At 41.8% G+C, this 12,459-nt stretch overlaps 1 protein-coding gene across 7 annotated transcripts in view; it reads right to left on the bottom strand.

Annotated features, from left to right (window-relative positions):
- RELCH (RAB11 binding and LisH domain, coiled-coil and HEAT repeat containing) overlaps positions 1-12,459 on the bottom strand; it is a 760,620-nt gene that overhangs the window by 398,222 nt on the left and 349,939 nt on the right. For all 7 annotated transcript variants that reach the window (XM_085606887.1, XM_085606888.1, XM_085606890.1 and 4 more), the window contains 2 exons: positions 8,751-8,841; positions 4,212-4,283 (listed from right to left, as the gene is read on the bottom strand). In XM_085606887.1, the coding sequence (XP_085463013.1) occupies positions 4,212-4,283; positions 8,751-8,841 (163 nt within the window). The remainder of the gene's footprint in view (positions 1-4,211; positions 4,284-8,750; positions 8,842-12,459) is intronic.

The following is a 12,459-nucleotide window of genomic DNA, read 5'->3' as shown; positions in this document are numbered from 1 at the left end:
TAGTGGGCGTGAATGGTAAAAGAGGACACAAATCCTGTTGGTGAAAAGCATGGCGACAAGAAACTTAGCAGTGCCTAACTCCAAAGATTAAAACTGCGTGGAGGGTGGAAGAAGTAAGGCATAAGTAAAATAGGACAATAATACTCTTAGCTAAGGACAAATTAAGGGCATGCCGTGGAGAGTAGGGGGCGGGGGGGGGGGGGGGTCAGGGAGGGTGTAGGATAAAAGGATCCAGAAGTTAAGACACAATTAAAGGACAGAATTCAAAAGGTAAATAACACTAAATCCTAAATGTGAAGAAATAACTACTAAGCAGCCACATATGGGCATTCAAACAGAAACCCCAGAATCAAAAACAGTGGAGGAAGTCTAGGATCAAGATGAACAGTGGCCATAAGGCACCCAAAGTACTAATTGGGTGAAAATTAGAAGAGCCTAAAAGACACCTCAAAGGAAGCCTACATGGGTGGAGCTCATATGGCCATGTTATGAAGAATTCAACAAAGCTAACTATAGATGGACCTTGGTCTAAGGACTACAGGTAAATTATGTTGAGGGCTTAGTAACTAGCAGATTCTAAATCAAAAACAGAGGTGGGTCAAAAAGCAATCTAGCAGAAGACTGTGGTACCCAAAACGGAGCCATACATGAAATTAGGGTACAGTACAGAAGAGCATGAGAACCACCTGAGGTTAAAGCAATATCTTGCTTGGAGAAGTATTCTACAACAAGGTCTACAGTAAAGTCTGAGTGAGGACCAGATGTAAGCCCCAAATGGGAAATGTACGTAAGGTCTAGAGTGGCCCTTAAGAGAAGCTCAATCAGAACTAACTACAGGCCTAGAAAAGCCCCTTCAGCAGATGCACAATCAGGGTCTCAGTAAGACTTTTTATAATCTAGCAACTGGACGCAGGATGGCAACTAAACTTCACGATAAGCATAAATAAAGAAAATGCTAGAAAAAGACGCTACCTAATGACAGGCCAAATATGCAGCTCTAAAATATGTCTTGGGTAAGCCTGGTTGAGAGTGCACTGAGTGCATCTTGGCAAGACTCGGTGTTCAGCCCGGAGAAGTGCCTTGCCCAAAACCATGTTTTATGCTCTACAGGACACCCTGGGTCAATGGATCTAGTAGACAAGGGCCATAAGCCCTTGGAGAAGTTCCAATGTTAAGCCTCGCAGGATACCTCAACCGGGCATCAGAGTAAAAAGACTAACAGGCCCCAGGGTGCGTTAGACCTTGATGCTAAGTGAAGGAGCGAAACACAGGCAGAATTGGGTCGCAGGTGCATGTATGCATTTTAGCATACCCTTGCAGGGCAAAAATGATCACTATTTGTGATAACACAAGTCATAACAGCCGCCTTTTGCTTACCAGAATAGGGAAAGGCAAATTAACACACTAGCTGGCTCAACATCACATACTTTTTATGGGAAGGATAATAACAGACTTTCCTACTAAGACAATATATTATGCTACAATGGCCTCATTATTCCACACTATCAACAGTCAAAAATGAGACCTCAACTCCAACCTTCATATAGCGGCACCGGGTAAGGGGCCGTCTAGTGTCTGAATGTGGCCTTCCTTTGGTTGCCATTTGTCTACCTTGCTGGGTGGCCTGTTCGTGAACATGCTACTGGTAACAAGTTTTTGGCTGGTATCTCAGGTGCAAAGTCCCAGGAATGCTCTGCTCACTCTGCAGCTTCTGTCTCAGACCTCTTGTCTGTATCCATAATTCTGGAATCGTCCAGAGCTGTAAATAATTACAACACTCATCCGTCAGCCACACCTTATCCCTCCACTTCGCCCTGTGTAGTGAACTTCTGAACAATTACCCTGTCTGATGCACTCATATCAAGGAACCAACCTACTGCCACATGTTCACATTTCTGTAATCTAACTTCATCTCCGGAGGCATCTGCTGCCTTGGCAGATATGTCCAGAAATTTCCTGCCTGGTAATTATCAGACTTGTGGGCACATACTTTCCAAACATTAAAACAAGATATTTTATTTAGTAGCCCAAAAAAACATAAAACACCCGGCTGTGCCACTGTTTTTGTTTTTACTTCATAATTACTTTAGTGTTGCCTTTGTGTTTAAAGTCTGAAGTGAAATCAGGATCTTTCTGCAAGATGTGAGCACAGGTCACATTCCATGCTTTATCAGTTCATGTCTCCCTCCAGTGCTGCTGCAAATTCCTTTTGAAGCATCCTTTATCTTACTGCTGGTATTTCACAGCATAACACTGTGTCCATTTGAAACTGCTCAGTGTTAAACTATTCTCTTTTTACTATGCATGTAGTACACAAACCAAAAGCTCCACAATTATGCATGTGGATTCATAAGCTGACAACTGTCAAGGTAGAAATTTTAAATTCTTCCTGCTCCTGCCCTCCAAAAGGCAGAATGATTAGTGTTTTTAGGTCTGTGTTAGTCAAGACAGTTTGACTTTACAAAAATTATGTCTAAGACACTTACCTATAGGGGTTTTCAGCCACAAGTCATACATTTGTCTGTGGTTGTATCATTCCCATTTTGCTCCAACATACTCCAGCACGCATCAAGTTGCAATGCATTAGCCTACTTCAGCCACTGGCTGTCTTGACCATGAATTACGGCCGGCTGCCCTTTCCAAATGAGCACATCCGCAAATAAAGTAATTCCCTTTCAGTTCTAGTACTATGGTAATGTGTGTTTTTTTTATACCGAAAAGCATTTTTGCCTTTAGTCAATACTGTTTATGTTAGTCTGATGAACACCTGGTATCTTCCCAAGCAAAGCTATGCAAAAACCATAACAAAACAGGAATTGCCAAAAGGGTGGCAGATAACACAAGACCTAGTAGCTTTGCCAGTGCTTGTTTTATAATGTACCAGAAATGCCAATACAATCAAATTTTACTGGAGGTCTGACTATATACACTAACCATTTTGGTTTACATAAGTGGGTAGAGTTATTTGCCATTATATACAAGTAGCAATATTCCTATGACAATGAACTCTGCATAAGAGTACTGTTTCCAATTTTAGCTGTAGGTGTTGAGGTGCGTTTCTTGGCTACAAAAAAAGCACTAAAACACAAAATACAGTTTTTACTAAAAACAACTGTAGCACATTGTCACGAGTCCGATGAGGAACTGTGGACTTTGTTGCCCTTCGACACTGACAAGTCTCACGCCATCGCACTCTATGTACAGGGAGGGCTGGAGCCCTTTAAGAATAAACCTCAAGCGGAATCCCAGGGGGTGTGGCCCTTGACGTCATCGGAAACCGGCCTATCAGAGGAGCAGGCGGCCACAACAAGAGGGACAAACTTCTCTCACGGAGCGGAAGCTAGTTTCCCCAGAGCAGGAGCAGAGTTCGTGGGGTGGACAGCGGGAGCAGACCGAGGCGAAACATCATCTGAAACGAGCCGAGCGGTTACAGAAGAGGACACTGAGGTGAGGGCTGCTGCCGCAGACAAAGACGTCAAGCCGGGAGGCCAACCGGACCGTGTCTCGCCCAGCCACCCTCCTGGAGGTGGGTGGCTCAACAAGGTACGGGCAAAACTACAAGGGTTCAAGGGACACAGGAGGGGGAAGGGCGCTGTTTAGAGGGAGGTCACATCGGGGCTCACTTGGTGCCTTGTTAGGGGTGACTTCTTCCCTCACTCCTAGTCCCTTGAGATAGGAAGTGCCCACTTCCCCGGCGACTCATTCTGGTGTTTTTTTCTTTTTTTTTTTGTTCCTTCCCACCTACGCCGGTTACCAACTCCTGCGAAGCAGAGCACCTGGTGCCCAACCCCAAGTCCAGGAGAAGCCCTGGTGAAAACTGGACCATCCCAACCATGAAATCTGCCCTGAAAGTCCAAAGACGTTTATCTAGATGATTTTTTTTCTGCCTGTTTTGGGTGCAAATAAAAATATTCTGACCCTCAATCCTCTATTCAGCAAATATTCATTTTTTGGCCACCTTCACTCTGGCACCGATCCCTCTTTGTGACACACATAAATATATATAAACCTCAAGACCTCTTAATGCAGGGCGTCTCAGATAAACAGGACTATGGATTTGTACAAACGATCAAGCATACATTGCTAACTTACACACTCAGAAAAATCTTTGTTAATCAAATGTCAGTTTAAATATCTTTGCACAAGACAAGTTGCATTCTGGTCTTAATGAAATGTCAACATTTTGAAAGAGAAAGGGAGGCAATCCTTACAGGTAGATACGGTGCTAGAGCTCCACAAGCCTCGGCCACCAGTAGCCTTCTCTCTGGGTACTTGTGACTGATCTAATAAAAAAAAAGAAAATATTTTTCATTTTTAGTTGGACTACACAAATAAATTAGTATTCAAATACTGAAAGCACAGTTTCAAAGCCCATTTAGCAGCTCACAACATTTAGCTGAGATCTTATAGAAGAGTGGAATAAAGGATAAAGACCTAATCAGGCAGGGATAATTTGTTACCTCTTTGCCAGAATGATGTATCACCATGGCAACAACATGTGGAAAGTCATAATCGTAGTGTAGAACACTTGTAAAGCTTATCAGGAGCAAGAAGGCTCAGCATGTAAAAACAAAACTTTATTATGTGCATACAGCCAAAAGAAATGTAAGTTTGACATTGTGTGCAGAAGACGCAAGCTTACCTTACATTAGATATTTCTATTTCCTTGTCTTCTAAGTTCCTCACATTCTCAAATATACCCTGCCACCAAATGAGGATTATGGAATCTCTTCCATAGCCTAAATATCGCAAATGCTCAGACAGGATCAAAAGTGACAAGGTCACATGAATACCAGCCCTTCCAACAATCCAAGCATCTGTATCAAAAAGGTGATCCCACCATAAGTGTTAAAGAACATTCTAAGCATACTACGCAAACATGAAAAAAAATTTGACAGTATCACCAAGACAGCAACAAACTCACTTTTTAATACTAGCTGTACGACTGAAAAACTGACTGTAAGTACAGATTAGCACTTTCCAACATTCACACACCCAGATAATGAATTAAACAGGAATGTAATAATCAAAAAGCTCAAACAACATTTATTTTGAAAAACTGCACAAGTATTTTTAAGTTAGAACAATATAAACCTTTAAAGAAAGCTATGACACAATGTACCATTACTGTCATAAGTAGAGAAGGTATATTTCTAAATGTGAGATATCAGTCTGAACAGAATTCAATATATTTCCTGTGGTAAAATTGCTTTAAATACACAAAGAATTGCATAACAGAACAAAAATATGACCTAGACTCCATCAAAATGAAACAAACTAACAGTTCTATCTGGATTTGAAAGCAAGATAAAGAGTAAAACAACCTGAAAGAATTAGTGAAATAATATTGTTGGAAGCAAACTTGAAAAACTTTATTCGCCAAACAATTTAACAAATTGTGTTTGTGCTTTCTTAAGGGTTTGAGTTGTATTTGTACATTTAGACTTGCATGTTGTTACCATGACATGGCATAAATTTACCTCAACTTAGTAAGAAATGCCTTGTGCTGTCGGCTTCGTTGAAAAGTTAACCATATAAGTATAAGTGGCTTTCTTTTGAAATTACATCTTTTTTTGGGTATTAGAAGCTAACACATACACCCAGCCTACACCCATAGGCCAGCATGGTGCGCATGAACAATAGCAATATGATATCAACTTTAAAACTGTCCCAATCAATCCCTCCTCAGTGTCACCAGTATACACAAGTCCTAGAAAAAAAAAAGAATTACAACTTTAAGTTTGGGAGTCGCATTCTTAAAGTTGAAGGGACATACAAGGACATGACTGGCACTGATGTGTGACCATATGTCCAAGATCACACAGAGGGAAAAGCCAAAGACCAAAACAATTGTTGGTGCACAAAATTAAGATGAAGAAGTTCATTTTGTTGTGGGACTTTTTGAATTATATTTTCATTCAATAATACAAACTAATAATAGTAACAGTTTTTAATAAATCACTTCTGTTTCTCAATGTTGTTTTAATTTTGGTTAATGATAACAGAATTTAAGGGATGCAATATTTTCACAGATGCCCTCATTTGTTTAGTGAAAGTAACTTCATCAGGGCTCAGTGAAGTATCCTGAGCGCATGTAATCGTGACAATAACAGTTAATCTTAATTAGATCTCGAAGTTCCTGATGTCAGGAAAACACCCTGAACGCATCGCAGTCTGACGCTATGAACAGTTACCAGACTGTTTTGATGTTTTTCCCTCCTGACATCCGGTCCATGAGATCCAACTAAGATTAGCGCTTAACATCCTGATCACGCAGGCTCCCAATACCCACAGAATATCCATTCCTGGATTTTGGGGCCACAGACATCAAGGGTTTCCTAGAACTGTTAGTGCACAGAACTACATTTTTTTTCTATGTCAAGCAGTGAAAATAGTGTTTTCAAATTATAGATTTTCCCTCCTGCAGGCTTCTCTTTATTTCAGGTCTCTGAATGCAATCAAGCTTTTGTGCATCAGCGGCCACACAATATCACCCAGCTCTTACTGGGCTTCAATCCAGAAAGTACACCTTTATAAACTTCCTGTAAACCTAAGTAAATTCTAGGCCTCGGTGTAGGTTGAAACAGTGATGAATAAGTGCCTGTGTGTTAATCCACATATTATGTCGCAGAACATCACTTCTCCTTACCAGATCACTTCTTTGACACTTGTAAGTCGAGGGTCGCTAGACAATCCCAAACGTCTGAATGTGTGTCTCATTTATTTGCTTCAATTTTCATGCGGTTAGTAGCCATTTAATATCTGGGGTACTGCTCTTAGTGTTCTGAATGAAGACAGATTTCAGTAATGCGTGACATGAGACCCTCCTCTTACATAAGGTAATTGACTAAGGGCCTGTTGTTCAGAGAGTTTAATTTCATCCTATTGTTTCTGTTTATATTGTCTCCCCCACTCTGCTAGGGTCTCCTTGATCAGCCACTGCCAGTTATCTTGTGTGGCACCAATGACGAACTTGCAGTGCAGGATAATAGACAGCTGGTTGCCTTTCACTGGTCTCCTTCAATATCGTTGCTCGTTTTTTTGCAGTAGTTGCTGGATTTCAGAAGCACCAGTAATTTTGAAAGTCATTCCTTTAATGTGTATGGGATCAGTCCAGAGGACAGGAGGCAGGATGCTCAGTCCAACTACTCTGCATGGTGTCCCAGAGGGGTTCTCTGTCAAAACAAACATTTAGCTGCATCCCTGTTTCCCATTTAACACACTGCACCAATATGCATGTGGCTGGGAGAAGCAGTGCTAATCCCAGGCTTTGCAGCCCAATTCACCTCTGTGTCAGAGAGGTATGCAAGAAAAATGGGTAAAAGGGTCCTTTTTTGGAAGTTGTCAACTAGTCAGGAGAGTTTCTATCTGCAGAATTTGTGGTCAGATTCCAGGAAATCTGCTTAAGATCAGGGTCAGATGGGAGAGCAAAAAATGATATGCCTACTCCATATTCCGTCAGGCCACGGCTCCCACTGGCTTTCTTAATGCATTGTAAATATCTAATAGCAAGTTCTTGCCAATAACAACTCATGACTTACTAGAAGATATATTTTCTCCATTGAACAGATACTGCATCACCGGCTGATTGTTATCGTTAATTAGCAGTCTTTCACTGCCCAATCTGCTGCCAGTATGGGATTGCGGAACCTTTCGATAGTCCAGGTAATGACTTATTAAACATTTTTATAGTCACTATTACATTATATAAAACTATTGTAGAAAGAAAGTTAAATTCATTTCCTGTGTGTGCAAATAGGTAAGTAGAGCCGGAACATTTCAAATACTTTTCTTTGCATCAAACATCAGGTGTATTTTTCAGTAAATTAAACTAATGCATTATTTCAGCAGACGTTTAAGGTACAGTATCCTAAGAAAATGTCAATACGCTATAGGCAATACCAGAGAAAACAAGAGAGACTTTTTCAAAATATGAGGGAAAACAGATTAATTTTTAGGGAAATATTCACCCTGAAGTATATAGTAAAACAAAATAAAGGGAGAGCAGAAAAGAAAATCAATGCACTCTGCTATACAAAGATACTGTGAAATTTGACAAGAATGACAAAAACATTAAAAGATGCAGATAAACTTAGGCATTTTCATTAAGGTTGCTCAGAGTAATTCAAAGTAACAAGTCATAGTTTTTACTGCGTGTTACGTGATACGTCCAGAGAATGCCAAAATGTTTGGTTTATTTTGATTCCAATATAAAACTAGTAGAAAATATGTTTTTTAAAGTGGATTAATAAAGTATGGGAACCGTGATTCTGAATATAGTGGGGAAGTGTCAATGTATTGGGGGAGGGGTCAGACGCATAGCTAAAAAGAACACAATATTGTGAGACTTTCACCTAGTGGCAACTGCATATAGAATATAATGCAAACAAATTAAATGAAAAAGAAATGTAAGATAAAATAATACACACAGTGCAGGAGGCCTCCTTCTTTTCTTTTAACCTTAGACAATGCAAGGTCATCATTAAGGGGCAGGAATGGTTATTCTTTAATAGAATATTTGGGAACTGGTTTGATAAAATTAAAAAAGCTTGGGGATGTTGTTCCCAATAGATCCCGCCCACTTCAACTTCTGTAAATACCACAGCATCCACAGCATATATGCACCATGAGAATGGGTCAAACACCCCTGCATGGCACTGCACTGGTTTTGAAGTGCAGATATTTCAAAAAGAACAACCTGAGTACATTGTAAATAAGTTTGATCTATTCAAAGTATGATTAACAATCACCTGTTCCCAACACTGCGGTAAAAGCTCAGCTTCAACTCGTGTTGGTCCTACATGACGAGCGAAGGCCACGCACCCAGTCAGGATCATCTGTCTGAGAGACAAGTCAACATTTAAAAAAATTAGTTAGTTCATCATTTACGTAACAAAGTCCACAAGTTACTTACCTTTGGTAATGCATTTTCTGGTACAGGCACTATTTAACCGCTGATTCCTCACCTGAGAATATTCCCCAGGTGTCAGAATGGATCTGGAAAATCTTGACTAGTACCTCTGCACGTCGGTAAGTGGCACTGTCCGGCTCTTCGTCGCCTTCGTCATAAGTAACTTTGCAGTGCTTATATGGGCACCACCCCGGCGCTCTGACATTAGTTTCTTTTGTCACTAATTCCATGCCAAAAGCGAGGCGCCACGTAAAAACTAATGTTACTTTATTGACCAGTGTGCAGTATCTAAAGGGTTCTTTGGGGTAAAGAGCCCAGTTTGCAGAGCAGGGAGGATGGGATAGTTGGTAAGGCATCTGCAGTTAGACTGAATCTCTATCAGAAAAAGCGCTACCAAATGTTAGGAACTTATTCTCTAAATAGAGACTTCTCAACACACATTCCTCATCTTAGACTAGATACCCAAGCGATAACTTCCTGGAGGTGTGTCTGTGAACTGGTTTAGACTGACAGGGTGAAATACCAATCACAACAGATCTTACCATCCAAGCAGTAGTGCTTCCTGAATGTATGGGGGGATGTCCACGTGCAGCTTGGCATATGTCCAGCACTGGCAACTGGCGTACTAATGCAGTAGTGGCAGCTTTGGCCATGGTGGAGTTAGCCCACAAGCCCTCAGGGGGTTGCTCTTTCGCCAGTGGGCAGCAGATGTTTATGCAGAGTACTATCCATCTGGAGATTCTGCACAGCCTTGCCCTTCTTCGCTTTTGTGAACCCAATGTACAGATGATCATCCACCCAATGATGTTGGGTGCAATCAATATAGAATGACAGCTCTCTTAGGGTCCAAACGATGGAGTCTCTCCTCCTCCATGGACAGATAAGGTACAGCGTAGAGTGCACGCACAGTAATGCTCTAACCAAGGTAAAATGGGGTAACCACCTTCGAAAGTAAATAGGCACGCATCCTAAACTGACTAGTTTGTCAGCTAAGAATTAAAAACTGGACGGCGCCTGCATCGCCTTCAAGTGGCGACAGTACAGGGGATGATAATGAGCTGGTTGTCAAGCAGCACCGGCAGGAAAGTAGCAAGAGAGGATGGAGGCACCTGGGGTGGCGTCGGTCTGTTTTCAGGGTGTGGATCAGGAGGGCCAGCCAGGCTGGTGTTGGGGGTAAATCCACAGACAGTAACCTATCAGGGGCACCACTCATTTCCGTGGAGCCTGAAGGTGCTCCAGAGGGAGTCGTTTGCCCAAAAATGGTGTGCATGGCATTGCAAAATTATTCAAGTTGGGTAGACGTTGCTCCGGTGCCGGGAAACTCTGGATAACTCAGAGAAGGGCCGGACACAGACTACGCAGTTGGAGTGCGGGAGCAGGGCCGAGAAGCACAATGTCAAGAAGGTGAAGCCAAAGAGTGCTTCAACTTCTTCTTGTGCTTTTTGTACTTACCTGATATCAAGGGAGTGGTCTTGGAGTGGGAAGACAATAGTCAGCGGGTACAGCTCTGGGAACGATCTTCCACAGGAACGAAAATGGGAGCAGCACGGAGCCTCCTTTTGCCGCGCTTTAAGGAGCTTCATCACCCACTCCCAAATTGCCTTTGGGTTCATCGAATTGCACTTGATGGGGTTGTGTCCCAACCACAGGCATCAGAGACAAATCAAGTGGGAGTGAGGAGGGTAGACACAGACATCTGACTGTGGCAACTGTTGCAAGGCTTGAACCCTGAAGGTTTTGCAGGAGACATGAAGCCCTAGTATGCTGGGAGCAAAGTTTAATGTTTTCAAAATAAAAAATAAAAAAAGTTGGTCAAAAAATGACTGAGGTAGCTCGCGGGATCGGCTCTGTTGGCATGGAACGAAAGGATCGGTGCGCCATGGAGGCCCCTATAGGCACCGTGACGTCACTTCAGACGAAGACGACGCATAGTCGAACACCACCTTCCGGCACGCAGAGTTACTGGTTAAAATTTTCCAGATCCAGTCTGACCTCTGGGGAATATTTTAAGGTACGGAGTCTGTGGTTAGAAGTCTTTATCAGACAAAAGGTTATTACAGCAGTTTTATCATAGAAACCCAAGAAAAACACACGGTTTAGATAAACACAAACTTGTATCACAGTTTCCACAATGTGATAGTGATCAACACGTTTTCAGAAGTCTAAAGCCTTGTGTGAGCAAAACATGAATTTGCTGTTTCTTTTTCATCTGTAGCATTAATTAAACAAGTGTCACTGCAAACGAAATAGAGTTCATTGTTCGAGTGAAAAATGTTGCATGTTTAATCAGATAGCAAGCAAAGGTGGATGGAGATAGAGCAGATATTACAGTATGAATTGCACAAACAGATTATTTCACATAGTGGAAAATAGTCTGCAGTGCTAGGGCTCTACTGTTTCTTGGAAATAAGTTAAGACCTATGAATACTCCTTTTAGATACATGCAGTGTATCTAGAATGAGTACAGGCTTCACATGGTGGAACATTAGGACAAGGGACGAAACAGATTTAAGGTAGTATTTTGATTCAACTTGTGTATCGAGGTGGGTGAAGATAGGAAGGGTATGAACAGCTATGTCAAACTCAGACAAGCATATTTCGCACAACAAATAGGTACGCTGGTAGCACTTGTTGCAATGGGTCAACAAAAAACCCCAGAATAATTGATTCTGTAGCAAACCAACCCCTTTCTGAAGTTCTTAAAAGGATTTAATCTACTGCAGAGTAACAACAGCTTCCAGTGTGTAAACTCTCAGTTTTTGCCTCCCCTCGAATTCTGTAAGTCCTATTTCCTGGGGAAACTTCAAGTCTACCCATATGAAGTCTCCCTTGTCACTTCACCTGGGACAAAGAGCCCCCCCCCCATATTTAAAGGACCACAGTAGTAGCAGGAACAATACCCACGGGGGGGATGCCTGCCACATACAAAAAGGAAGACAAGAGAGGTTTTCCAGTGTTCAGAACTCCTTCTGTTATGCTGGATCAGTTCAGGAGTCGCACAACCACTCATAGATAACCATTAGACATGCAGTTCAGTAATAAGAGACATTATGGTACATAATGAAATACGGTCACAATAAATTGATAAGTTAACAAGTCCTGAACCATCCTTGGAACGCCTTAACCTTAGTGCATAGTAAAAAATGTTTGTTGGGGAGCAAGCAGGGTATAACTCTAAAAAAAAAATTAAATTTAAATGCAGCCCAGTTCTCTTTGAGAAATACAGTCTGCATTTAAAAAAGTTTACTTTCATGTGATCAAAGACATGGTTTTCTCTGACCATCTCAGTGATGGCATCCCATGTAGTGAGTCGCAATTTGCGACATTCTTCATGAATATTGATGAGATAGCAAAACCAAAGGAAATGATGGACGGAGTGTTGAACATTGCAAGCACTCACCCCCAGTCAACTGATCTGGGATTAATCCATCACCGTTCTTTAGCCCACTCTGCCACCCCAGTTCAGACATGGCCATATGCAAATCAGTCTGACCCTGTGCCTCATGGGAACAGTCCAGCCCGAACTGCCAAGCCAATTCTTCCCTGGA

Source organism: Triturus cristatus, chromosome 5_2, assembly GCF_964204655.1.
Source record: "Triturus cristatus chromosome 5_2, aTriCri1.1, whole genome shotgun sequence".
NCBI classification, from domain to species: Eukaryota; Metazoa; Chordata; class Amphibia; order Caudata; family Salamandridae; genus Triturus; species Triturus cristatus.
The sequence above is the reverse complement of the archived record's forward strand: the minus strand, read 5'-3'. Positions and strand labels throughout refer to the sequence as shown.